Source organism: Colius striatus, chromosome 2, assembly GCF_028858725.1.
Source record: "Colius striatus isolate bColStr4 chromosome 2, bColStr4.1.hap1, whole genome shotgun sequence".
Classification (NCBI taxonomy): domain Eukaryota; kingdom Metazoa; phylum Chordata; class Aves; order Coliiformes; family Coliidae; genus Colius; species Colius striatus.
In genome coordinates this window covers 102,463,799-102,487,517 of record NC_084760.1, presented here as the reverse complement: position 1 = coordinate 102,487,517, position 23,719 = coordinate 102,463,799, and the positions used below count along the sequence as shown (strand labels likewise).

The window sequence follows — 23,719 nt, the reverse complement described above, 5'->3', positions numbered from 1 at the left end:
TGTGCACAGCCTTGTTTGAAGCTTGATACTGAACAGAGGATAAAGCTTCAGTTATAGGTCTAAACTGTGCCACAACCTAGTCAGATGTAGCATTAGCTTCTTGTTCAATCAGGTTGCTCTCTGTAATACAATCTTGGAGTATCGCTAAGCTTCTGGCGTGTTGTCTTTGAGTTGTCACACAGAGCGGAAGTCAATTACATACAGTCTTCTGTTATCAGTTATGCTTGTCAAATCTGGTGGCTGCTTCAGTAGTTTGCAGATGTCCTTGGTGTTTGGAGGAGCAATGGACTTCTGCATGCTGATCTAGATATGAAACTGTCATATTCCTATACACATGCTTGCACATGATTTTTTCAGTTAGAAAGACTTTGTGCTTTGAATTTGTGTGCTTATTTTGTTGGATACTTGTCACTTTTAAGGTTGCTTCAGTGCTTCAGCTGATGAAACAATAATATGTAAATTCTGATGAAGAACTTTTTTTGATAGCTGGCTGCTACTTCTCATAGAGTAAAGCAATAGCTTTCTGAAGAGTAATATCTCTTCAGACCGCTTCTTAGTAGTTGCAAGTCTGAAGTCTGAATTTAACATGCTTGCCAATCTTGCCTTCCTTTGTCTGGCAGCTCTTAGAGAAGCTGTGAGTCTTCAGTAAAAGTGTTAGAGCCTGAACAGCTGTAATGTGGTGAGGAGGAAGATGGTTCTCACCTGTATGTAGATGCACTGCAGCTAGTCAGCCTTCATTCTCCCCGCTCCATTAACTCTAGAGATACTTTGGTTTCAGGCTGTAGTCAATCTATGCTTTTCAAACGAACTGCAGATGTTGTGACCCAAAATCTCTGGGTGCATAAATAAAAGTATATCTCAGTTCATGGTTTCATGTTGTTTGTTTTTTTTCTATGTAATGCAGACTATCCAAGCTCTGAAGTTTTCTGAGATGACTAAGATTGCATTTGAGTTCAAGCTGCAATTGCTTGTAATAGCATCTTGTACTCTGAGGAGTGTGATGTCTTAGACCACCATGCTAATGTGATGCTGCTAACATGTTTTATTCCTGAAATGTACAGCAAGAATTTTGTTTCCTGCAGTTGAGGCTTGAATTGCCTGTGGATTACAAAAGGAAGCAGCATCTGAGAGTCTGTTTCACCATTCTTTTTTGAGTGAGACTGGAATGTGGCAGGTTGAGTCGAGTCTGAGGAAGACTGTTCTCCTCAGGGAAGTGTGAGACCTGGAGGCTTGTGTAGGTTTTGTTCCATACTTCTTGTGGAAAGAGGAAGGGAGAACAGAGCTGGGTGTGGTGATTACAAGCAGTATCAAATATTCCATTGTATGCAGACCTTGAGTGTCTTATTGCCTGTCTTGTAGCTACTGGGTGGAAGTAAATTTGACAGCAATCATAAGTTCGTCTTGCAGAGGCTGTTTGAACTGACTCTGGAGGTTTAAGGTGCAAATCCTGTTGCAGTAAGATACGTTTTTAAAGACCATACAATAAGTTAAGAAATCAAGGCAATGCAGTTAATGTGAACATTGGATTTTATTTTATTGGTCAGATCTTCTTAAGTTTTTTTTCTTATTCATGATTAGTCTGAGACTTATTAGTGATGGCTGTCATGCTTCATTCTACTGCTTCTAGTTGCATGGGACCTTCAGCACCATCGCACTGAGCTAAGATCACACTAATGGGTTATCGAGCTTATTGCTTGTCAAAAAACTTAAACTCGCTTTCAGTGAGAAGAATCTTTCAGATCTCGGTCTAGACAGATGTAGACTCTCATTGTAGGTTCCAGTTATGTAAAACAGCCAAGCCACATATTTGTCTTCAGGCAATACATCTGATATGAGATCACTTGTATGCCAAAGCTGAATGCATCTTAAGGGCTTTGATTTGGGGAAAAGATGACAATTTGCCAGCTGACAAACTTTGCTCAGTTGTAGGCTTTCTTCAAATATGAGTCTAATCAGATCTCTTAATTCTTTCAGAAAAAAAATTCACTGCAAACAATATTTTTATATTTAAATATCAACTGTGCAAGGGCACGTAGGATTGATTCTGTTTGTTGCTCCCAGCTTTGATAGTTGATAAGGCCCTGTGCTGTGACAGTAATCAGTCTCTATCCAAGGGAAGCTTTGTGGCTAACATTAACTGTGTATCAGTGTGATGTACCAGGGCAGGCATTGAGACCTTTAGGGCTCTCCTAGAAAAAAAAATCTTCAACTGTGATTGACCTGAGAAATTTCCATGGTGTAGGTCCAAGGTGTAGGTAAATGTTTAGTTCTTGAATGTCAGTGAGGATGGAAATTACATGGTACTTATTTAACTGAAGTGTGACACCTAGTGACTTGGCTGCCATTGAGCTGGACAACTACAAAAATTGAAAGTGGAAACTGTTTGTTAACTGGAGTGGTGAAATGTGCACTTTGTCCAGCTGCAGTAGGGGAACTGGACATGAAATTATAGCTGCCACTTAAATGACTCCTGGACAACTGATTTGGTATCTTCTATGATTGCATTTCTCCCTCCAAATAGCAGAACAGATAAAGGAGTCAATGAGCAAAAAGTATTGTGAACAGTGGTTTTGATATTCATTTAGCACAACTGTGTAATATGAAGTATCTGATGTTAATTTTTGTGAGCTGTACTAGCTGATTTGTAGTGTGTTATTTTGTGGAAGCAACACGTCTCTAAAGTCATGAAGAAACACAAGTGATCATTAAAGAGGGAGCTTGATGTTATGGTAAAGGTTGTGGCAGAACTGATTTCATGGGAAACTGATGGTGTCAGGGAATGGTTCATAAAAATACTTGATCTATGAGCAGGGATGGGGTGAGTCATGTACGACTGAAGAGATTCTTGCTAAAGAGAGAGATTCTAGCAAGTTCCCAGAGTCAAGAGATTCTAGCAAGTTCCCAAGCTAGTTCTAAGCATGCAGGGGGGAAGAGAGCATGCATATTGGTCTGTAGTAAACAAGATGTACTGGCTTAACCTGATTTTTCTTGAATATCTCTTTAACTGAGGAAATTGAAGTCAGTTTACAAGTGCCTTTAGGGCAATGTAGTGTGTTCTTAGAGTTGACAGAAAAATAATGCTTACAGAGCATTGAGGTAAGTCCTCAAATGATGCTGTTGTAAGTTCTCTGCTAAATTTGGGCTTATATGTATACATTTATAACTAGAGAGCTTTTGGTCATATGTGCATATTGTTGCTATACACAGCTCTTGCCTAGAAAGTTGTGTTGACTTCTTTCTGCTAATCTACAGAAGAAAAGAGGATGCTTTGCCAGCATCTTTTAAGCAATGATGTGATAAGTAGCACTCTTGCTTTCAAAGTGGGTTTAAGAGAGCCACGTGGCACACGTGCCAGCCTCAATGCTGGAAGTCTTAACCTGAAAATAGCCCTTTAACAAGAATGTCAGAAAATATGAAAAGGTAGACACCACTGACAGCCTTCAGGTACTGGGAAGGTGGTACTGAGCTGCAGCTGTGGTAATGTACTTCACTGTTGCAGGTTCTCAGCCTGGCACTCGTCCCGTACACATGTGTCTGTGTACAGTTAGTCTTTGTTGCTGATCTGTGCTGACGTGTGTTCACTCTTACCATCCCTTGAAGGCAGAGGGTTATTCAGTGGGCTGTGGTACTTGTATCTCTAGTTATACAGGGATGCTGACTGCTTAGGTATGAGTATCTTAATGTGCCTTGTGTTCTTGCAACATGTATAGAAGAGCCCTGAGCTACTAAGCAGATGCTATGTGGATTAGCACCAAGTTTCCTCTCTGATTGCCACCATATCAGCCTTACCTGCAAGTCTGGTGGCTATAGTTGCTTTCTCTCTGCTGCAGTTCAACAGAATATTTTTTAGACTCTTGTACCTTCTTCCCACCCAGTATGTTTACTTCTGCTCTTTTTGCTCTCAAGACTGTATTACTTGGGAGTAGTGTAGTTTTGCTTGCCTGAGTGAGGAGATAACAGGCAGTCTGGACAAAGGTCCAGCACGTGTGTTTTTAAGATGGAGCAACATTTGGTCTAGGTGCAAAGCTGCTGTCTCCAGTGATTACAGACTTTACTTGCTTTCTACCTGCTTTGAGAATCAAAAATATAAAGGGGGAAGCTGATCGATACTTGCATTTTGTAGTTCTAGAGAGAACCCAAAGTTCAACCCAAAGTCTTTGCAAAATTGAATAAAAAAATAAACAGGCATGCTAGAGCTGAAAGAACTTGATGTTTAATGATATCCAAAATAGTCTTGAACAAGAACATTTTGGTGGTCTGAGCAGGTACTCATCATGACTTGAAATATGTTTCACCTTTCACCCTTGTGTCAGGTGCTAGGGAGGAGAGGGATGTACAGTGATGCAGCGTGTGAACTCTGCTAAAGGGCATGGGAGATGCAGGGGCATGTGCACTGAAGCAGTGCCAGGCTGAGCCCTGGCTCCAGTGGGATCTTCATTAGGTAGACTTAAGAGTGAGTTTAAGTAGAGCTGTCAGTGTGTGCTTGCAATCCAGAGAGCTAGCTGTGTCCTAGGCCGCATCAAAAGAAGTGTGGGCAGCAGGTTGAGGGAGGTAATTCTACCCCTCTGCTCTGGTGAGACCCCATGGGAAGTACTGTGTCCAGTCCTGGAGCCCTTAGCACAGGAAAGGCATGGACCTGTTGGAGTGGGTCCAGAGGAGGGTCACAAAGATGAGCAGGGGACTGGAGCACCACTGTTAGGAGGACAGGCTGAGAGAGTTGGAGTTGTTCAACTTGGAGAAGACCTTGTAGCAGCATCCAGTACCTAAAGAGGGCTTATGACAAAGATGGGAACAGACTTTTCAGTAGGGCCTGTAGTGATAAGATAGGGAGTAATAGTTTTACGCTAAAGGAGAATAGATTCAGACTAGATGTTAAGAAAGCATTTTTGAATGATGAGTGGTGAAACACTGGAACAGGTTACCCAGGGAGGTTGTGGATGCACTATCCCTGGAGACATTCAAGGCCGGATTTGAGCTGAGCAACCTAGTCTAGTTGACGAAGTCCCTGCTCATTGCAGGGGACTTGGACTAAATGATGTTTAAAGGTCCTTCTCAAGCCAAGCCACTATGTGGAAAGAATCTCATCATGATGATGCTATTTGTATAAATAGTATAAAGGCTGAGAAGCTTATTAATAAAAGGTGGTGGGAGGAAGGAGTGAAATGTGGCAATTGAAACTAGTTGGTAACAGTTTTCGGGTGGAGTTCATTACCCTTTGTTCCTAAGTCACTGACTAATTTGTAGTAGCATCTACCATTGAGCTTCTTGAAATGGAAAACATTTGCTAAAATACTTTGAGAAAGTAAAGTGTGATTATAGATGTCAAATGCTACCCTAACTTGGATGCAGTCTTCCAAATTACAAGAACTACAAGGAAGTTCTTCAGTTGCACTCTGTTCCAAAACTGTCTTCAAATGGACTGGTACGTCGTGTGGTACTCAGTTGCCTGTCTGTTGAGCTTCTGTGAAGGTGCTGTATTATAAGAACTGATAAGGCTTCTTTTTTTTTCTTTTTTTTTTTTCCTCTTAACCCTAGGTGACATAAACTTGCAACACTTCTCTAAAAATCTTCTGGAACTTAACACCACATCTCCATGCTTGCAGCAAGGCAGTCATCACAAAATTCAAAGCAACATTAACTTTCTGTGTGGGAAAACACTGGTAAGTCTAAATCATGTGTTCTTATCCTCCTTTGAAATGGCACATCCTTCTGACTTGAGTTTTAAGTAAACTTGCAGTGTGGATGTGCTAATTACTAAGCTTCACAGCTTAAGGAAGGGCTTGTTTTAGTATCAAGTTAAGGTCATCATCTACTATGGCTTTCAAAATTCAGTCCCGGTAGAAAGTAATTGCAGATCTGCAGCTTAGCTCTGATCATGGACTCTTCTGGGCATCTACTGTTTTTACAGGGATTGTACTGTAGTATTTAATAGTGTGAAATGGAGTCAACAGTGGACAGGATGCTGTAACAATGAGAGCCATTGTTTAAATGTTGGCTGTGCCCAAGCTGTGGACCTAGCATAGCTATTTAATGAAACAACATTGAAGCAAATGACTGACCTCTGTTAAGGGTCAGAGTAGCTGGCAACAGTAAGCGTTAGGTTTTGTCTGCGCGTTTTTAAGTAACAGTGCTTACTCATCCAGCTGGGCTTCTATGGGAGCGGTTAGCTGTGAGAATCTGCTTAAAGTGGGAATGGAGATCTCTGAAAAGTTTCTGGAGGTCTGTATGTATGCAGTTTACCTCAATATGCTTTTGGAGTTACACCTTCCACACACTTAACATACCACAGCTTGGCCTTCTGTAATGTGATCAGTTTACATATTTGTGTATCAGAGAAGTGCTTATTAGTGCTGCAAATGGCAGTGGAGATGCTGTTGCACACTCTCTTGGAAATCTAGCCAATTCAAACAAAGTGCCAGTGCAGCAGAGATTAAAATGCTTCCTGTTCTCTGTTCTGTTTCAGCAGATGACTCTTTAAACTAAATGAAAAATTAGTGCTCGACTCCAGTTGTAACACCAGATCATAACAATCTTCAAACTACTTCTAGTTAATGTAGTTCTAGCAGTTATTCTTCATGTGACCTAGTAAATGGATTTTCTAATAGTTTCTGGAACAACTTGTTTGCAAGACTTTTATGTCAGAGTTAAATGGTGAATCGGTTTAAATATGCTAAATTGCTTCTAGCTCAGGTGATAGAGGGAGAATGGAAAAATCTGATTGTCTAAGTATAGAGTAGTAAGTTCTCTAGCCCTGAACCATAGTAGAACTTCCATCTTGAAACACAGAAAAATGTGGATGATGTGAGCCTATAAAAATAAGTAGCTGAGATCACAGATATTCTTTCTGTGTAGCAGAAGAGATTGCTAATTAGTTCTCTTTTGTAGGATAAAAGAGGGATCTGGTAAATGGTGCGTTGCCTTGATGTTCGCCTATTTATACAGATTTGGATTGATGTTTTCCTTTTTAGTAACTAGGTGTGACTGATGCTTCTGTTAGTATTGAGAACTTTTAAAAGGTGTAGTAAAATTACTGCATGTTAGGACCAGCACATGTTAGCTTGAATTGGTGCATATGCAGACTGAGAAGGATTTGGCACTCTGAGTCTTCCTGAGTTTACCAACAATTAAATATTAAATAGCAAACTTGCTTTTAACAAGTGCACTGGAGAAACTATATGCCCTTGTCCTCGGATGTGTTGTATACTGTGTTTCTTAATCTCTTGGATGAACTTCTTTCTGTCTACAGGTGTAAAACAAAACTGGTCTGTTTTTCAAAGAATTATTTTTTTTTTCTTCTTTAAATAGGGTACCCCTGAATTTGTAACAGCAACGGAGTGTGTGCACTATTTTGAATGGAGGACCTTTTTGGCTTGCAAGAAAAACTTGTTTAAACCTGTGAAAGAGGTAATCTGTGTAATTTCCCTGCAGAAGTTACTTTTTCACACATCTGGCAGTTTTACTCCAACCACCTGCCCCGACTCCAAATGAATCCCAACAACTCCATAAACCTAACTTTTTCAAAGGCATAGAAAGCATCTGTTGATGATGAATTTTAAATAACTCTTCAACCTTTTTTGTGATCTGGATGGTGGTTTCTGGTAAAAGTCTTCTAAAAGCTAGAGTAGAACATTGTAACTTTTGGATGCCTCATTTTAGTCAAGTTTGTCTAGTTTTAAGTGTTTGAGCTTCTGGATTGCATGTAATATTTTTGTTGTTCTAGGTTCCTTGCTATGTCTTTGATGAAGATTTGAAGAAACATGACTTGAATCCTCTCATCCAAGTTTCAGGACACTACCTGGTGGATGATTCCGATGATGATTCCTTGTTCATAAACATCTGCAGGGACTTAGGTGTGAACACTTGCTTCTGTCGTGTGTTGGTATATAAATTTCTAGTAGTGTGATTCTTTTTGAGTGTCTCAACTGAGATTTTTCCTGTCACCAAAGATCAGTATTGTAGGACTTGCACTATTGTTTCAAGCTACTTTTGATGAAAATTACTTTCTGTGAAACCAAGTCTGACTTCAGCTATTAAGGTGTTCAGAGATAATGCCCCTTCTGAATGGCAAGTACTTTTCCAAAAGTTGACTTAAACTGGACTGAGTCGAAAATCTCAGCTTATTTGGTAGCTGCTTCTCTTTGCTGCCAAATAGGACCAAGGTGTTTCATGGCACTTTACATGCTTTAAGTTTATTACTGTGGGCTCCAGTTCAGGCTGTTGCTTAATTCCAAGTGAATGTCCTGAGATGCATCTAAACCAGTGTTTAAGTGCTTGGATAAGTAATGGTGTATACCTGGCACTTTCATGTCAGTTGGGAGCTACGTATATAAGGATTTAAACCAGTAAAATCCCTCTATTGAAACTTGCTGAAAGGGCTAGTTGAGCTATGTAGTCCCACTATGTTTTCCACTATGCAGTTAAATATACTTTTTGTGCCCCTATTAAGAGTTTACTTCTAGTTTTAGTGGCAGGTCTATCTTAAAATCCCACTAGTCTGAAACTTTTTGCTGACATCTTTGAATGCGGTGGTTTATAAGAAACAAAGACAGGGGAAAATCCATCACTGTGAGGATGGGTTACTTGTTAATTAGTAGCATTTAGGTGGTGTAGAAAAAAAAATAATACTGGTCACACTTCTAGAAGTTCTCAAAGCCCTATGCATCCAGCAGCTGTACTAGCAACTAGTAACTTGCTGCAGCTAATGTGACAGGAGGGTTGAATTTGCTTTCCAAACCCAGGGCAGCATGAATTTTCACAAGCACTTTGGGTTTAAACATACCTTGTTTTAATGGTAGTTTTAGAAAAGGGTAAAGCAGTGAATGGTAAGTGAGCTCAGTGCCAAGATACTTCAGATACAACAGAGCTTGGAAACTGAGCCCTGTGTTCTATTTTCTGTATAACAGGAAATCCAAGTGGAGAGACCAGAAACTGCCCTGCTGGCAGTGCCGCTTGCTTGTTACACGAAGGTCAGGCATATGATGTTGGCCATCCACAGGAACAGCTGAGACTTCAAAACAAAGACAGGTACATAATTTTTATGGTGTTATTTCTGTGAATGCTTCTTAGTCACCTGGTCTGGAAAAAACAGTTGGTGACTGATGAGTCTTCTAAAGCTGAACATCAATACCACTTCAATTTTGAAGCATTGGCAGAAAAATGTTCTTCAAGTTCTGGCAGAGCAGAGTCTTTCAGGCATCCTGCTCTACTGCCATAACAGATGAAGCTTTCCTGTTCTTTGTAAGAGAGTCTGGTTCACAGAATTGCAGAACTCTCAGAAGTGAGGGGTGATTTCTGCTCTCTGTCTGCAAGTGGAAGGACGAGATTTGACTCCATCTGCCTGCCATCTGAGGGCCCACAGGTTAAATACACTTGGTGCTTTGTGGATTTCTGTTATTCTGCTCACTCTAATGCCCAGGAGTACTTAAAGTTGAGATTCCCCTTCTGTATTTTTGTGTTAATGAGTTCTTAGTACGAGAAAAAGATAAGCAATGCTAGACTTGGTATTTCTTGTAACAGCAGAGCTGACACTAGGGGAAACTATTTTCTGCTTATGCCTCTGTTCTGTTTTCTGCCTTTTGTGATGGAAGTGTACTTTGAAAGAAAAAAAACCCAAAAACGAAACACAAACCGAATGAACCCAAAAATAAACCTTGAACAAACAAAAAATCCACAAGACCATCCATACAACCTAGTGTGGCTCAGGGGACTGACTTAAGCTGAGAAGGATCAGCATGTTCAGGTTATCTGAGTGTGCTTAACTTGTGTGGAGGGTCAATAGTATGTTGTCCTCTGCAGTACTCTTTTTACCTCAGATGCAAACTGAAGAAACAAGTTATTAGCAGGGAGGTCAAAGGTTCTGACCTATCAGTGATAAGGCTGAGAGTTTTCTTTAAATTTACAAATGAAGTTGTTAGTCCTTCAGTGCAGGGCTTCTTCCCCAGCATAAGACAAGTGGCTGAGGTGTTCTCTACCAAGGCAGAAGCTCATATCTGAGTAAGCACAAACATTTTCTCGTATTAACGTATAACTACTACTCTATAAAAGCGTGTGACAAGAAAGCTTTATCTTATCCTTTCCAGGAGTGAAGAGCTCTTCATTGCTTGAGGAAAATTCGTTGTATGTGCCAAATCTGACTAGGGTGGCATGAGAAGGGAGAAAAATGGTTTTATACATGTGTCTTTGTGTAGAGAGGCCAGTTACAGGTGTGCCTAACTGGAAGCCAGACTATCACCCTGTCTGTGAGCTGTTGTCTTGTGCCTGTTAGACTGCATAGAACAGTAATGCTTAGTTAGGAAGTTGTATTCATCTCCATGCCCGCTTATCCAAGCTATGTTGCCACTTGTTTCTCCCTGTCAGATAGTTAGCGTGTTTCATTCTCCCGTCTCCTCTGATCTGTGCCAGTTGCCTTACCCCTGTCAGATTGCTAACGAGTTCATATTGCTCTTAAATCTGGAGGCAGAATGACAAGTCATTATACATATAGAGGTGGTGAAGTCTAGGAATGTGGTAAAACATGAGTGCTTATTACTTCAGAAGTTACAAGGGTGTTTATTGCATCTGCTCTCCAGCATTTTGAGAGCAAAGCTGAGAGTGTTCTTGTGACCATCAGCTGAGTTCTTGCTACACTATGGGTTACAAGGCATTCCACATAGTCTTAGAGGTGCAAGAAGATGCTGTATTAAGTAATTTTGCTTTGTTTTGGTTAACTGCTGTAACATTAAAGGAATAAAGACCTTCATAAAGGTTACTTTGAAGAGCAGGACTACATTGGTATATTCTGCTTGGATATCTTGCCAAGAGTTGATGTTCTTTCAAGAATATTCTTCTGTACAGTGCACAGTGTATGAATGGTTTTTTTGGTTGTCATTTCCTGTTTCTAGGTTGGTATTGCATTATGAGAGAACATATAGTGATGAAGAAAAGCCAGACTTCTGCCTAGGCCATAACCCAGCAGTGACAATCACTTTTGTTTGCCCATCAAAGAGAGGAGAAGAGGTAACTGTTGTTTAGTTTGTGTTAAATGATTGGTCTTTAACTTTGTGTGTGTTATCTTCCACTTTTATTCAGGGCTGAAGAGAACAGAAACTCTCCAGATGGGCAGCTTGTGAAGAGTGTGAGAGATTAAAATATAGTCTTCTAGAATTTAAGAAATAAACAACAACAGGAATAAATTTCCCCAGGAGTGTCTTTTTCATTGTTTTGCTGAATTTGGTTATTTTTGTGTTCAAAGCTTTCCTCTGAGAATAGATTTGAGTTGGTATTATTTTAATCCTTGGCACAGAGCTTTGCCTGCTAAGGAGCACTCCCCTATCGTCAGTCAGACTGGGTGTGTTTATAGCTGTTGTCTCTAAGTTGTTTCTTTATGAATCAGGTGTTAGGAAGTGTAATTGCATGGCAAAAGTCTATCACTAAGCAGACTCCTGAACTCTTAAGTAAAATCAGTGTTAAGGAGTAGCTCGATCTTTGCAGTCAGTTTTAGCCTATCTTCAGTGCAGTATGATGATCACTTTGTGATGCTGGGTAATCTCACATTGCATGATTTGATCCAGAGTGGCTGTCTCTAGTGCTCTGCCATTTCATATTGTGATGCTTTGGTTGCAGGTTAGGTTGTCTGGCTAATATTCAGCTTAAAGTTTTGTCCCTCCTCTGACCTAGATAGGTACCATACTTTATGCTCATTGGTGCAGAAACTAACTATAGGCTTTTCTCTGCTACCACTTTGTAGCAGTACCTCACTGCAGCTATGCACATGTGTAGTATGAGTAGTGTTACTAGTGCCTGTAACCTACCTGATGCTTACCTGTGTATCTGCTGCTTGTTTTAGTGGGTGGCAGAAATACTGATTTATGAACAAAGTGTATTTCTTAATTAAAGTGAGTGAAACCAGGACTACTCCTTCTCCCAGAGATTCAAAAATACTTCACTACAAAACACCCATCAGAAGTGTTAGCTGAAGAATTCTCAAATGTCTTTTTGTCTTGATTTGAGCCGAGGGAATCAAAGTTTATAAAATGCCAGGCTGCTTTGCCTTCAGAGAACACTTGATCTCTTCTGCTTTCTTTGAGAACTCCTGAGGCAAACAGGATCCAAGCTATGCTGAACAGTTTGGGCTTTGCTTAACAGTTTGGGCTTGTATCTCTGTTTTTGCCAACACATTAAGGAAAAGTGCTTTTTAAAGTACTTTTACTTTTGCTGTCCTCCTGCTAATGCCTGTTGCTTAACCTCTGTTTGGACTCCTAATAGTTTGCCTCAACAACTATGTCTGAAAGGCCAGAGACAGTATTTAGATTGCAGTTTACAGGTGAAGTTAGTTATTACTTAGCCCAGAGGAATGTGATATTCTTGCTTTAAAGATTATATTTGAAAGCTAAATCTCTACTGGCAGTTCAGATTCTGTTCACTTTTGTATCAGAGTGCAGGTCCCAAACTCACAGCAAAAACAAATTGCCGGTATGAAATTGAGTGGGTTACGGAGTATGCTTGTCACAGAGATTACCTGGAGAGTAAGAACTGTCTTCTGACTAATGAACAACATGATATCTCCATTGATTTAAGACCACTTACTCTAAGTTCAGGTAAGCTCACAGTTTTTCTTTGGTACTTGTGGTGTTACTAGCCAGTTTTCTGGTGCCATGTTTAGAGACAGGAAAAACGTCATTTGTAGATATCTGAGTTTTCGCATCTGTTCGGTTGTGTATTAGAACACTTCTCTTTTTGTTAATCATTCAGATTATGATGTGCCATATTTTGCCAAAGATGACAAGGAGGAGTATTACTATTATTTGAACATATGTGAGAAAACCAGTGCACGTAACTGCAAGGACAGCACGGGATACGCGTCATCTTGCCAAGTAAAATCATCGAATAACCAGCAAAAAGTGGCAGGAAGATTTGAGAACCAAACCCTAAGGTGTGTCAAGGCTCTATTACTCTGCTAACTCCTCTGATTAATTGACCTCTGTTTCTTACTTGGATGCATTTTGTTTGTCATGTAAGCAATATTTGATACAAAATGCAAGTATTTTTGTTCACTTTTTTAACAGAAAAACATTAACAGTATATCAGGATAGCATTATCAAATGAAGGAGCAGGTGAAGTTTGTAAAGGCTATTGTCTACACAGGGAAGAAACTCGCCAAATTTGGTGTTAGAATTGCAGATTGTGCTGTGCTGCCTCTTGCCCTCTTCGAGTTTTGCATGTAAAGTGGCATCAGGATTGGATGTTTCGGAAGCTGTGCTCACCAAGAGGGCATCTGCTTCCTTTGCAAGAGCATGCATTATCCAAGACTACTGAGGTCCAGGATTTTGTGGTTTTGGTTGTTTTTTAAAAAATTACTATTATTTTTATTTTTTAAATTTACTTTTTTAAGAACTTCAGGATTCCCAAGTGGCATACAGGATAATAGTTTGCATAAGATTACAAGGCAGAGATTATTCACCTAAATATGATCTTCCATTCCATCTGTAAGCACATGACAGACTTGTTGGAATCATCTTCCAGAAGACATGACTTCCTCCAGCTGCAAAAATAGCCATGCAATAAACTAATGAGAATATATATTCCACCACAGCCAGAATAGCTTTAGAGCATTCTTTAAACTCCATACAAATTCATGAAAAGTAACCAGAAGGATCAGTGGATGCATGCCTTTGTTGCCATAGAAATGTCAGTATTAATGTTGAACAAGCATTTGTTTTTTCTTTGAGCGAGACAGTAAATAAGAGTGTGGATTCTATTGTGTGAAGAACACTGAGTGACTGTGTCTGATCCCGTGTTTCTATCTAAAACTGACTTTTTACTCAGATACTCTGATGGGGATCTCACTTTAATTTATCCGAATGGGGATGCATGTAGTTCCGGCTTTCAGAGAATGACTGTCATAAACTTTGAGTGCAATGAAACGGCAGGTGAGTTTAACAAGCTGTCATGACTCTGCTCAGGATTTGACTTCTGTGCTTGCTAGCAGACCTTATGTTCAAAGAATGCATGCTTCGAGCCACAGCTAACACAAGGAATAAATATTGTTAGAGTAAGCACTGATTCATATGGCTGGCAGGATTGTTTTGTGCTTTGTAGGAGCACTGCTATTTACTCTGATCAGGAATATCAAGGTATAAAAGAGCCTTGTTTCTTAGCCAAAAGTAAAAACATGAAAACCAAGCAAACCACAAATGCAAGTCCTGCACAGCAAAAGGATTTTTATCTTCCTTGCTCACTGCTAGTCTTTGTCTCCTTACTTTTCTCCCCTTCCCTTGTTAGAAATCTAACATCTGTTTATCCATCTTCAATGTTAAGGTAATGATGGTAGAGGAATTCCAGTGTTTACTGGTGAAGTGGACTGCACCTATTTTTTCACTTGGGATACAAAATATGCATGTGTTAAAGAGAAAGAAGATCTCCTTTGTAGAGTTACTGATAAGAGAAAACACTATGACTTATCACCACTGATCCGCAGTTCAGGTACGGCAATGAAAACTAGCTTTCAGTTACTTTTGTCTGGAGTTTACAGGCCATCTCTAGTGTAGTTCTTTAGATGAATGTTAATCAGTTTTTGTTTTTCTTAGTGAGTTTTTGGGGTACTGGCTTTCCCTTGTCCCAAAAAGAGTGAGTGCCTTGTGAATGTAGCCATATCTGTGCCTGCTTTGGTTGTTGTCATCTTAAGTGGTTTTAAATGTGGACTTTTTTTTCTTGTGATGAAAGGCATTTTGGCATGGAGAGGCTAGAACAATTAAGCCAGAGCATTTGTTCTTAATGACCTTGTATGTTACAGAGGTAGCCCAAAACTGGGAAGCTGTGGACAGTAGCTTTTCAGAGGCAGAGAGGAAGCATTATTACATCAATGTCTGCCATAAAGTGTTGAAGAGAGGAAGAGCTTCCAACTGCTCAGATGCTGCTGCAATTTGCTCTGTAGGTGAGTCTTTTTCTAAGTCTCTTTGCTTGGGTTTTTTAAGGCTCTGAAGGCTTGTCATTTCCTCTGCAAATGAAGCTGGCTGCCCTGAGTGCTTCAGTTACTTGAGGAAACAGAAGTTAGGAGCACATTTTTCTTGTGCTCCTAAAGACTGTAGAAGAAATGATGCAAGTAGCCTTTTCTTAACTAAAGAACTTCAGATTTTGTAGTGTGATTTTTGGAGAGAGAAAACCAAACTAATGATATACTTACTAGCCAGAAGGAAAGTTTTAAGTTAATATTATCATAATAGTGTGAACTTGACTTCTTTCTAGAGAAATGAAAGTGATATATTTACCATCTCTACAGATAAACATAACAGGACCAAGAATCTTGGGACATTTGTATCTTCTCCTAAAAAGGTTGGAGAAAATATTCAACTTACCTATTCAAATGGAGACAGCTGTGGTGTTAACAAAAAAATCAAAACTGTCATCACTTTAATTTGCAGACCAGGTGAGAATAACCAGATTGTGTTCTCTGATGCAGTTAAAAACTGGAGGTCATTTAATATGCCCAGACACAAGTGCATGTGCCTTTGACATTTATTTCCTTCTATGCAAAAGCAGAAGCATTATGGCTTGTTCATGAGGATAAGTAATTACAGATATTTAACTCTATTCACCTTTTATGCAAGCACCCTTTTGAGACCCTTGAGTAAGTCTCAGGACCTAAGATTCTCCCAAACATAATGAAAGTATGTTGAAGTATTTAAAGCTCCACAAATACCTGGAAGATATACAAAGCACTTACTATACCTAGGTTGTCTTAGTGGAAAAGACTGGTTCTGAACTGAGATCAGATACCTTGATCTTCTGATAAGTATGTGTTGTGTCTAAACTGCTTGCAGTTTACAAAAAGCAGAAGCATTTTCAGAAGCTGTTAATACATATCTACATCTGCAGATCTGTCATCTACATATAATAGCACACTAGTTCAACTGTCTCCCAGGGAAAGGGAAAACCTGTGTTCCACAACCTCAGACTGAGGAAGCTAAATCCTCAGTCTGCTGTCTGTTGGGATCAGGTGATGCACTACTTATTAAGCTGCTGCTTTGTATCAAAACTCCAAGTTTGTGCAGCAAAGCAAAGATTTTTTTGAAGAGTGTGGTAATACTTGACAACAGACTGAGCAGTGCATCTTTACTTCTTGGTTATTCTGGGGAGGAAGATGGCAAAGAATTTGTGCAAGGAATTTTTGGTTCTACTTAGTTCTGATTTTTCAGAGGAGAGGTACTTTTAATGTTGACCTGCAGTTGAGAAGGAGTTAGTGTTCCTGGGCTTAAATTTCTAGTTCCTTTTGGCAGCCTGACTGTCTGTATGTGTAACACATTGTTCTTGTGATATCAGGTGACCTAGAAAGTGCTCCAATCTTGATGTCTGAGGGCGTATGTTCATATGCATTTGATTGGTATACTGCTGCTGCATGTGTCCTGTCTAAAACTGAAGGGGAAAACTGTCGAGTCTCTGATCCTCAGGCAGGTGTGTATTTATGTTTGTCAAGTTTAAAGGTTGTGAGGGAGGGAACTTTTCACAACACTGAGTCCTTTGGATGCGTGAGAACAAAGTGAGTTCAGCCTCGAAAAGTCTTAAGTAACCACAGCATTAGAGCACAACAGTTTTCAGCACATGCATGTGGAAGATCAGAACAGCGTGAACTTAATACTGTGCTAGTGTATGTGTGTAGGAAAATGGATGTAATGTGTATTTTACTGTAGTAAATTGCTCTGTGCAAGAAAAGGTGCTTTTAGTAGGTCTAAATTATTTCTGGAACAATAATTACATGGAAGGAGACTTATTTTGCGGGGAGGCGAAATAGCTGCATGACTGGTAGAATCAAAACCTGTGAGAGATGTCAGGAAAAAACATAACTATTGATAAAGTTTATCCCTTCCCAATTAGGCATCTCTTTTGACTTATCACCTCTGGCCAAGAAAAATGGACCCTATATAATTAACACTACTGAATACTTGTTTTACATAAGTGTCTGTGGCAGTGTACCAGATAAGTTGTGTCAAACAAAATCAGCAGCATGCCAAGTAACAAGAAGGTGAGTTAACACTAGTTCTGTTGTCTGTAATACAAGATCTCTTGTTGCATGATGTGTTGTCTGTATGTAACAGTGAACAATTTGCATGTAAAGTAATTACTTCGCTGCCTGTAATAGATTGAAGCAATTTGCATGTGAAATATTATTTAGTAGTGCGATAATTGCTCTGTCAGCTGTTTAAGGCAAACTGCACACACATTTAATCTTGTTTACAGCTTGCTTTTGAATGAAGGAATATGTTCATTGCTCCCCCTTATGTTTCCCATAGGGAGTGTAAGCTGTAGATGAACTATTGCAGCTGTATTAAGCCAACCTGCAGTTTAGGTTCAGGGTCAAATGGGTTCCATGAGGTGGCCTAAAGCAGCACTGCTGCCCTTGGGATAAGTAGTGGTTACCTTATGCAATGGTGGAGGCCAGAACTTGGGTGTTGCACTGTATTCCCATGAGATAGTGCTGTACAGGCATGGTCCCAGTGTATACTGCTGCTCTGACAGCATCATTGCTTGTTGTCTTACATGTGCTTTGCCTGAAATATACAACAGATCAGCCTGTTGCCAGAGATATGGTACAGTGGAAACACATGCAGCTATACTTGAGTTGGCTCTATCTGAGTAACTCTACAGCCAAGGAGAGTTTGCTACAGACCCTAAAAACGTTTTTCAGGGGAAGGTGGTCAGGCTAAGTCTGGTAGAGCTGATGTAAAGTGAGAGTAAAGAAATTATCCTCAATCAGACCTGGTCCTGAGCTAAGGGCATGTGAAGGCAGGTGATTTCACTGAGTGAGAGCAGTGTAGAAGTGCTGTTGTGCAATGCTAGGTCTTCACTGCCCACATGTGTTTGCTTGGAATCAGTATGAGTCTGCAGGTCAAATTCTACTTAGATATATCTCTCATTCTTTCTAGAGAGGAGACTCTTTCTAGATATCTAAGCATGATGGAATTTCCTTTCCTTTCTAAAGGAGAATTCCTGTTTAAGTTTCCTTTTCTTTCAGTTCATCCTGTCTCGCTTACATCTAGTCAACGTTATTTTAATTCTTATGTTGTCTTATGGTGCCTTCTATAAACTTACTTGTGTGCTTAGTACATGTAAGACTTCACTTAGAATGAATTTTGTGTTCTGTCCAGTCTCAAAGCCTTCGTTCTTTTCTAGTCAGGATAAATCTTGGAGTCTTGGACTGCCCAATTCCAAACTTTCATATTATGATGGTCTGATTCAGCTGACCTACAAAAATGGTACAGCATACAATGATGAGAAGAAAACACAGAGATCTACCCTTATAACTTTCCTGTGTGACCGTCAGGCTGGAATTGGTCAACCTGAATATCAGGTAGGAAGCTCTATATGAAGAGGAAAAAGCATTTCCACTCCCAAATCCTGACAGTAATTGCACTAGGCCAGTGCAAGCAGAGGTTGATGGATGGAAGTATCCACTGTTTATAAAACAGACTAGGAGAAATAGTTATTTCTCTTGGTATGTCTGCCTCTTGTTGCAGCCATAGAACTTATCTTGACCACTGAACAGTAAACTGTACACCTGGATCCAGGTTCTTACTTCAATCTTCTGTAGTCCCCGGGCCATGTAATTACTAGTGCTTTTGATCATCTTGTATTTCTAGCTGAAAAATACAGACTGTCTGAGAAGTAACAAGTGGCAGGACTGTGTCCTGTAACTCGGCAGACAACAGTTACATTGCTTTAGTTGCACTGGTTCTGTATTTTTGGAAACAATATTTTTGATGACACAAGAAATGACAAGATGTAGACAAAGCATATCTACATAAATCAATCTGAGAAGGTATATCGCAAAACCAAGTAGAAGTAAAAACAACTTACAAAGGAGTATCTATGAGTCAAAGCATTCTGTGTGAGAAGCCTCACTGACCTATTCTGCTGTTCTTTTTAGAAAGAAGATAACTATACCTACAACTTCAGGTGGTACACTGAATATGCTTGTCCTGAAGTGCCTCTGGAATGTGTTGTGACTGATCCTAACACCATGGACCAATATGACTTATCAAGGTACAAAACTAACATATGCAACTTAACTTGGCTATTTTAGTGTTCTGGCTGATAACTTCACACTGGAGGAAGTTGCTTTCCTGTATAGACAGCACTAGAAACTTCATCTGTGTGTCAGTCTTAACTGAAAATATCTTGAACAAAACCAGTATTTCCCTCTAGTATATTGGCTTGTCTCCTAAGATGCAAACTGACATTTTGGTATGGTTTTGAGGGCAAAAAGTTATTCTGAAATATCTTACGCTTCCTATGTTTCTCAAGACTGACAGAGAAAGCTAGAACAGCTCTATGAAGAATGTTTGGTTTTAGCATAGAACTTTCTCTTCCTGCTCAGCTTAGCAAAATCTGAGAAGAGAGGTGAAAACTGGTATGCCATGGATAATTCAAGACCAAGTGAGCGCAAGAAGTACTACATAAACGTCTGTCGACCACTGATTGCTGTCCCAGGCTGTGACCGGCGAGCATCTGTCTGTCAGATGGCATATCGGCATGATGATGTGAGTAGCCTTGCCATCTCAGCTCAGAGGTGGTTTGCTGTGCCAGATTAAGGGATGTGCAAGATAAGCACATGAATTCTGCCTTCATAGTGCAAAATCTAGTGGTGTTCTGTGTATCTGTAATGTTGATGTAATCGTTGCAGAATGGTAGACCTCCTGTCCATCTCTTCAAAGACAAAAGCTTAAATTTTTGCATATGTACACAGAGTCTACCCTTATAACTTTCCTGTGTATTTTTGGGATATTTTTGACTTGTGTCTGTCTGTATTGCAGAGGTAGACAAACTGCTTCTGTGAAACTGCTGCAGCCTCAGAGACTTCAAGCATTGCTTGAGGAACAGGCTGCTCTCCGGGATATTCTGTCTTGCTTTTGGCTTGTTTTAGATTGAATTGTGGAAGAAACACGTTTCAAGATTTTTTTGTTACCTTATTCTGAGCTCTTCTGATTTGGGGAGTAGATTAGGTAGAAAGTGCCAAGTGAAGAAAAGAGGGAGGGTTGTGGTGATGGGCTTCTGTATTTACCTGAACAATGTATCATGGGACTGTTTGTGCTGACAGGCTGGTTAAACATTTTGCCCGTGGCCTGCTTCAGCACTTCTCAAAGTTGTGGGGAAAGTTAACTAGTGGCTTACCATCCTGTTTGAATTAGTTCTGTGAAACAGAGGATCCTTCCCTGCATACTTTAAAGAGGATGTCTGAGTTGACTGAATCCGTACTCTGCCATAATGGCACTTCAGCTAAATGTTACTAGTTCCTTGTGCTGGCTTTTTAGTCCTTGTTCTGTAAGGCTACTTACTTAACAAATGAAGTCCTAATGTATCTCCATTACTTTGTTGCTGAAGACTCTGGAGTAAATAAAAAGTGAGCACAACTTAAATGCATGAAGCATAAATAACTAAGCTGTGTAGCTGGTGAGATGAAAGGCACTACAGGCACCTTATTGAACTAAAATAAAAACAGCAAAAACCCAAACCACGGCTGCTTGTGGAGCTTGTCTGTAAAATACATGAAACTTCAGTACAGAGTTGGGGAGAAATGTAGGGGGATCTCTGTGCCTTCGTTATCTCAAAACCTCTCAATATAACCTTCTGTATACAAGACTATTGTGGTAGGTATTTTCTTCTTTCTGACTATCTGTTATTCCTTCCTTGAGTTTAGAATTGCTGACATGGTTTTCTTTATTCCTAGGGTTCTTACTCTGAAGTCACCTCTATTAGTAATCTTGGTGTTACCAGCAAAGAGCTAGTAGTTGAAAGACCTGGACACGTTTTTCTAACCTACGCAAATGGCTCTGTGTGCATTGATGCTGATGGAAACAAGGCGACTTATACCACCACCATCCACTTTGTCTGTTCCAGGGGCACTCTTGTAAGGACAAATGATCTTTCAGTTGTTGCTTCGTCATAGTAGGTTTTCCATCATAGAATATAAATCTACGTGACAATGTATAGTGTATAGGGAAACTTCTTGAGGACTTAAAATAGAAGTGAAAACAAAGCTGGCTTAAATGCCTGAGAAGCATGTGTCTCTGAGTATTTTATCATAAGCAGGAACTAGTTAAATCTAGCAGTGGACAGTGATATTTCAGACTAGTGTAATTAACATGAAAAATATGTAAGGACTTGAGGCTGAGGAAGAACACTGTAAAATGTGTCTTCAGGCTTAGCTTCTGTACCTACTGTAGCTAAGTTCTTAAATCTATAGAGCTTTTACTGACACAACTCCATGTACCGAGGGGAACCTTAGACTGAAGCTTGCCTAGATTTGCTTTTGCTGATTTGTGAATCTGCAGGTCTTACTCCCCTCATTCTTCAGTCCAAAAGATATGGTGGAAATCTGTCACTTGGAGCAGCAATGAACTGCTTTGCTTTTGCCTGAAAACCCTGAAATGAAGACTGTGTAATTAATGTTTCTGTTCCCTTGTTACCTTAGCTAACAGAGTTGTGTTTCTTGATTTTTACTTCTTTTTTTGTGTTGTGGATTTTGCATTATACCTGAAAACTCTTCAGAGCATAGACTGAGGCAAAGTATGGTGTTATACATGCCTAGGCTCAGTATTACTTTCATCTGAATATTTGAATATCAGATTCAATTCTTTACTAAAGCTTAATGATATGCTAAGTGTTTAGGTAGACAATGCTTTTGACAATGATGTTCAAAATAAATGGGAGAGATAAAAATGGGGTGGAAATTGTGTGCACTTGTAGTGAAGTCTGTTAGAAGAACCTGAAGTTTCTCAAAGTGGAATTTCGAACGTGAGAAGCTGTTTGCTCTTATACTTATTCTAGTTTATTTTCTTAAATCTGTTTCCAGAGTAGCAGCCCACGATTTATAGCTATTCAGGAATGTATGGCCACCTTCTTATGGGAAACAGAGGCTGCTTGCCCAATCAGGGAAACAAAAGATGATTCTCAGGTGAGAAAAGGGGTGATAATTGTATTCATAGTTTCAATATGCTATTTTTTTTTCCCTAACACTGTGATTTTTTGGTGTTTTAAATGACTCTTGGAGTCATTTATGCCAACTACAATGAAGTCTGAAGCTGATCATTGTCTTACTGCTTTCTTGAAGTGTCCCTAAAATGTGTAACTTCTGACCCAAGTATTCAAGCGTTTTTCAAGATCAGCTTGCTTGCTGGTTTTACTTGGCACTGAATATTTCAGTCTGTTACAAGTTCGCTAGTAAAAGTGAGTTTATGTCTAAAGATAAGTATTGTCCTTGTTCATGTACAGATTGTCAAATGAGGCTTTCTGATTTTTAGACTGAGCTATTCAGTTTCTTTGGCCTTACAGGTTTCAACATAAACACATTTTAGTGTGAAAACAACCTTGAGCTAAAAATTCCTTGCTCTTAATTAACCCAATTAGGCTAAACCGTGCTTTGAAATGTTAGTATGTGTCTGATGTCATAGAATATCAATGGAGAACTGTGCAAAACAGTTGAATGAAGTACTGCTACTGCCAGAGCTTTATCCTGGTTCTCCAAACTAGTTTGCTGACTGGTTCACAGGCTAAGAATATGTGTAAATCATTACTTTGGCTCCTTAAACAAGTTACATCAAAAACTTAAACAGAAGAAATATGTAAGGAGAAAGTAATGATGTCATAAAATTTCTTTTTTCAGTCTTGTTCAGTGCGAGATCCAAACACTGGCTTTTTGTTCGATCTGCGACCATTGGCTTCTGAAAAAGGCTATATGGCTACTGGCATCGGGAAGAAGTTCTTGGTAAGAATTGTGACTGTACAATCTGTTGCTCATGGATGCTGTTGCATTTTTCCAGTCTTGCACAGTGAGCAAGTGGAGCTTTGGCTCAGTCCTCTCATGAACTTCAAGTTGTCAGGAAAGTACTGTGCTTGAGGGGAGTACTGTGCATCAAACTTCTTGTTCTTGGCAAACACAAGATAGCCACACTTTTGAGGCTATGCATGGTTTTCCAGTTATGGATTTTGGTGCTGAAGAAATGGATAGTGGGAATTCCTAGAAAGGAATGTAGTCTGTCCTTATCAAGTTCTTAATACCATCTGCATGTATCAATAGTCCTAGACTGTCCAGAGATAGTTCATACTGTTTTGTAGTCTAAAAATAAACTTGTACTGGGGAGAATTTGTGGACTGTGTAAACTGAAGATTGAGGATATTGTTCCTGTATTATAGTTGCTTGTCCTGTAGTCTAGAAATGAGATTTCAAACAGCATGAAAAAGAAATAGCAGTTCTTGACAAGTGAGTTCTACTGATACAGAAATGACTATGTGGACCTGATTTTTCTGATGCAATTAGTAGTCTTGTACACCCACATGTTTTTAAATCTTCTAGCTAAACATTTGTGGACCCATGCCAGATTGTGGTGAAATCAATGGCAAAACAATTGCTGGATGTGAAGCAGAAAATCTGACATCGGTGAGGCTGGTGGAATTGGACAAAACCCTGTATCTGTCTAGTGAAGGATTTCTAACTCTCACCTACAGAGGTCCTTTTCGTATGCAGTCAGGTGAGTTCAGGAAGTAGACAGTGGAGATGGGCGCAGATATTGTACAAATTTCCTGTGAATATTCTTCTTTCCTCCCTTTGTTTGTGTACTGAAATGTGCTGGGCTTGATGTTAGTCACTGAAACTAGTTCATAGGAAACTTTTAGCAAGAAATAAAATAATGCAGAATGGTAATGGCTTGGTTTTCAGTAGTATATATGTACATTTCAAAACTCTTGGAAA

General features: G+C 39.6%; 1 protein-coding gene across 1 annotated transcript in view; it reads left to right on the top strand.

Annotated features, from left to right (window-relative positions):
* Positions 1-23,719, top strand: part of IGF2R (insulin like growth factor 2 receptor) — a 58,995-nt gene that overhangs the window by 7,860 nt on the left and 27,416 nt on the right. The window contains exons 3-22 of the mRNA XM_061991626.1: positions 5,536-5,660; positions 7,306-7,404; positions 7,721-7,850; positions 8,904-9,024; positions 10,881-10,995; positions 12,413-12,575; positions 12,730-12,910; positions 13,804-13,907; positions 14,296-14,460; positions 14,771-14,911; positions 15,257-15,403; positions 16,297-16,428; positions 16,849-16,996; positions 18,145-18,322; positions 18,899-19,014; positions 19,349-19,511; positions 20,699-20,878; positions 21,824-21,925; positions 22,634-22,735; positions 23,324-23,498. Coding sequence (XP_061847610.1) covers positions 5,536-5,660; positions 7,306-7,404; positions 7,721-7,850; positions 8,904-9,024; positions 10,881-10,995; positions 12,413-12,575; positions 12,730-12,910; positions 13,804-13,907; positions 14,296-14,460; positions 14,771-14,911; positions 15,257-15,403; positions 16,297-16,428; positions 16,849-16,996; positions 18,145-18,322; positions 18,899-19,014; positions 19,349-19,511; positions 20,699-20,878; positions 21,824-21,925; positions 22,634-22,735; positions 23,324-23,498 — 2,787 coding nt within the window. The remainder of the gene's footprint in view (positions 1-5,535; positions 5,661-7,305; positions 7,405-7,720; positions 7,851-8,903; positions 9,025-10,880; positions 10,996-12,412; positions 12,576-12,729; positions 12,911-13,803; positions 13,908-14,295; positions 14,461-14,770; positions 14,912-15,256; positions 15,404-16,296; positions 16,429-16,848; positions 16,997-18,144; positions 18,323-18,898; positions 19,015-19,348; positions 19,512-20,698; positions 20,879-21,823; positions 21,926-22,633; positions 22,736-23,323; positions 23,499-23,719) is intronic.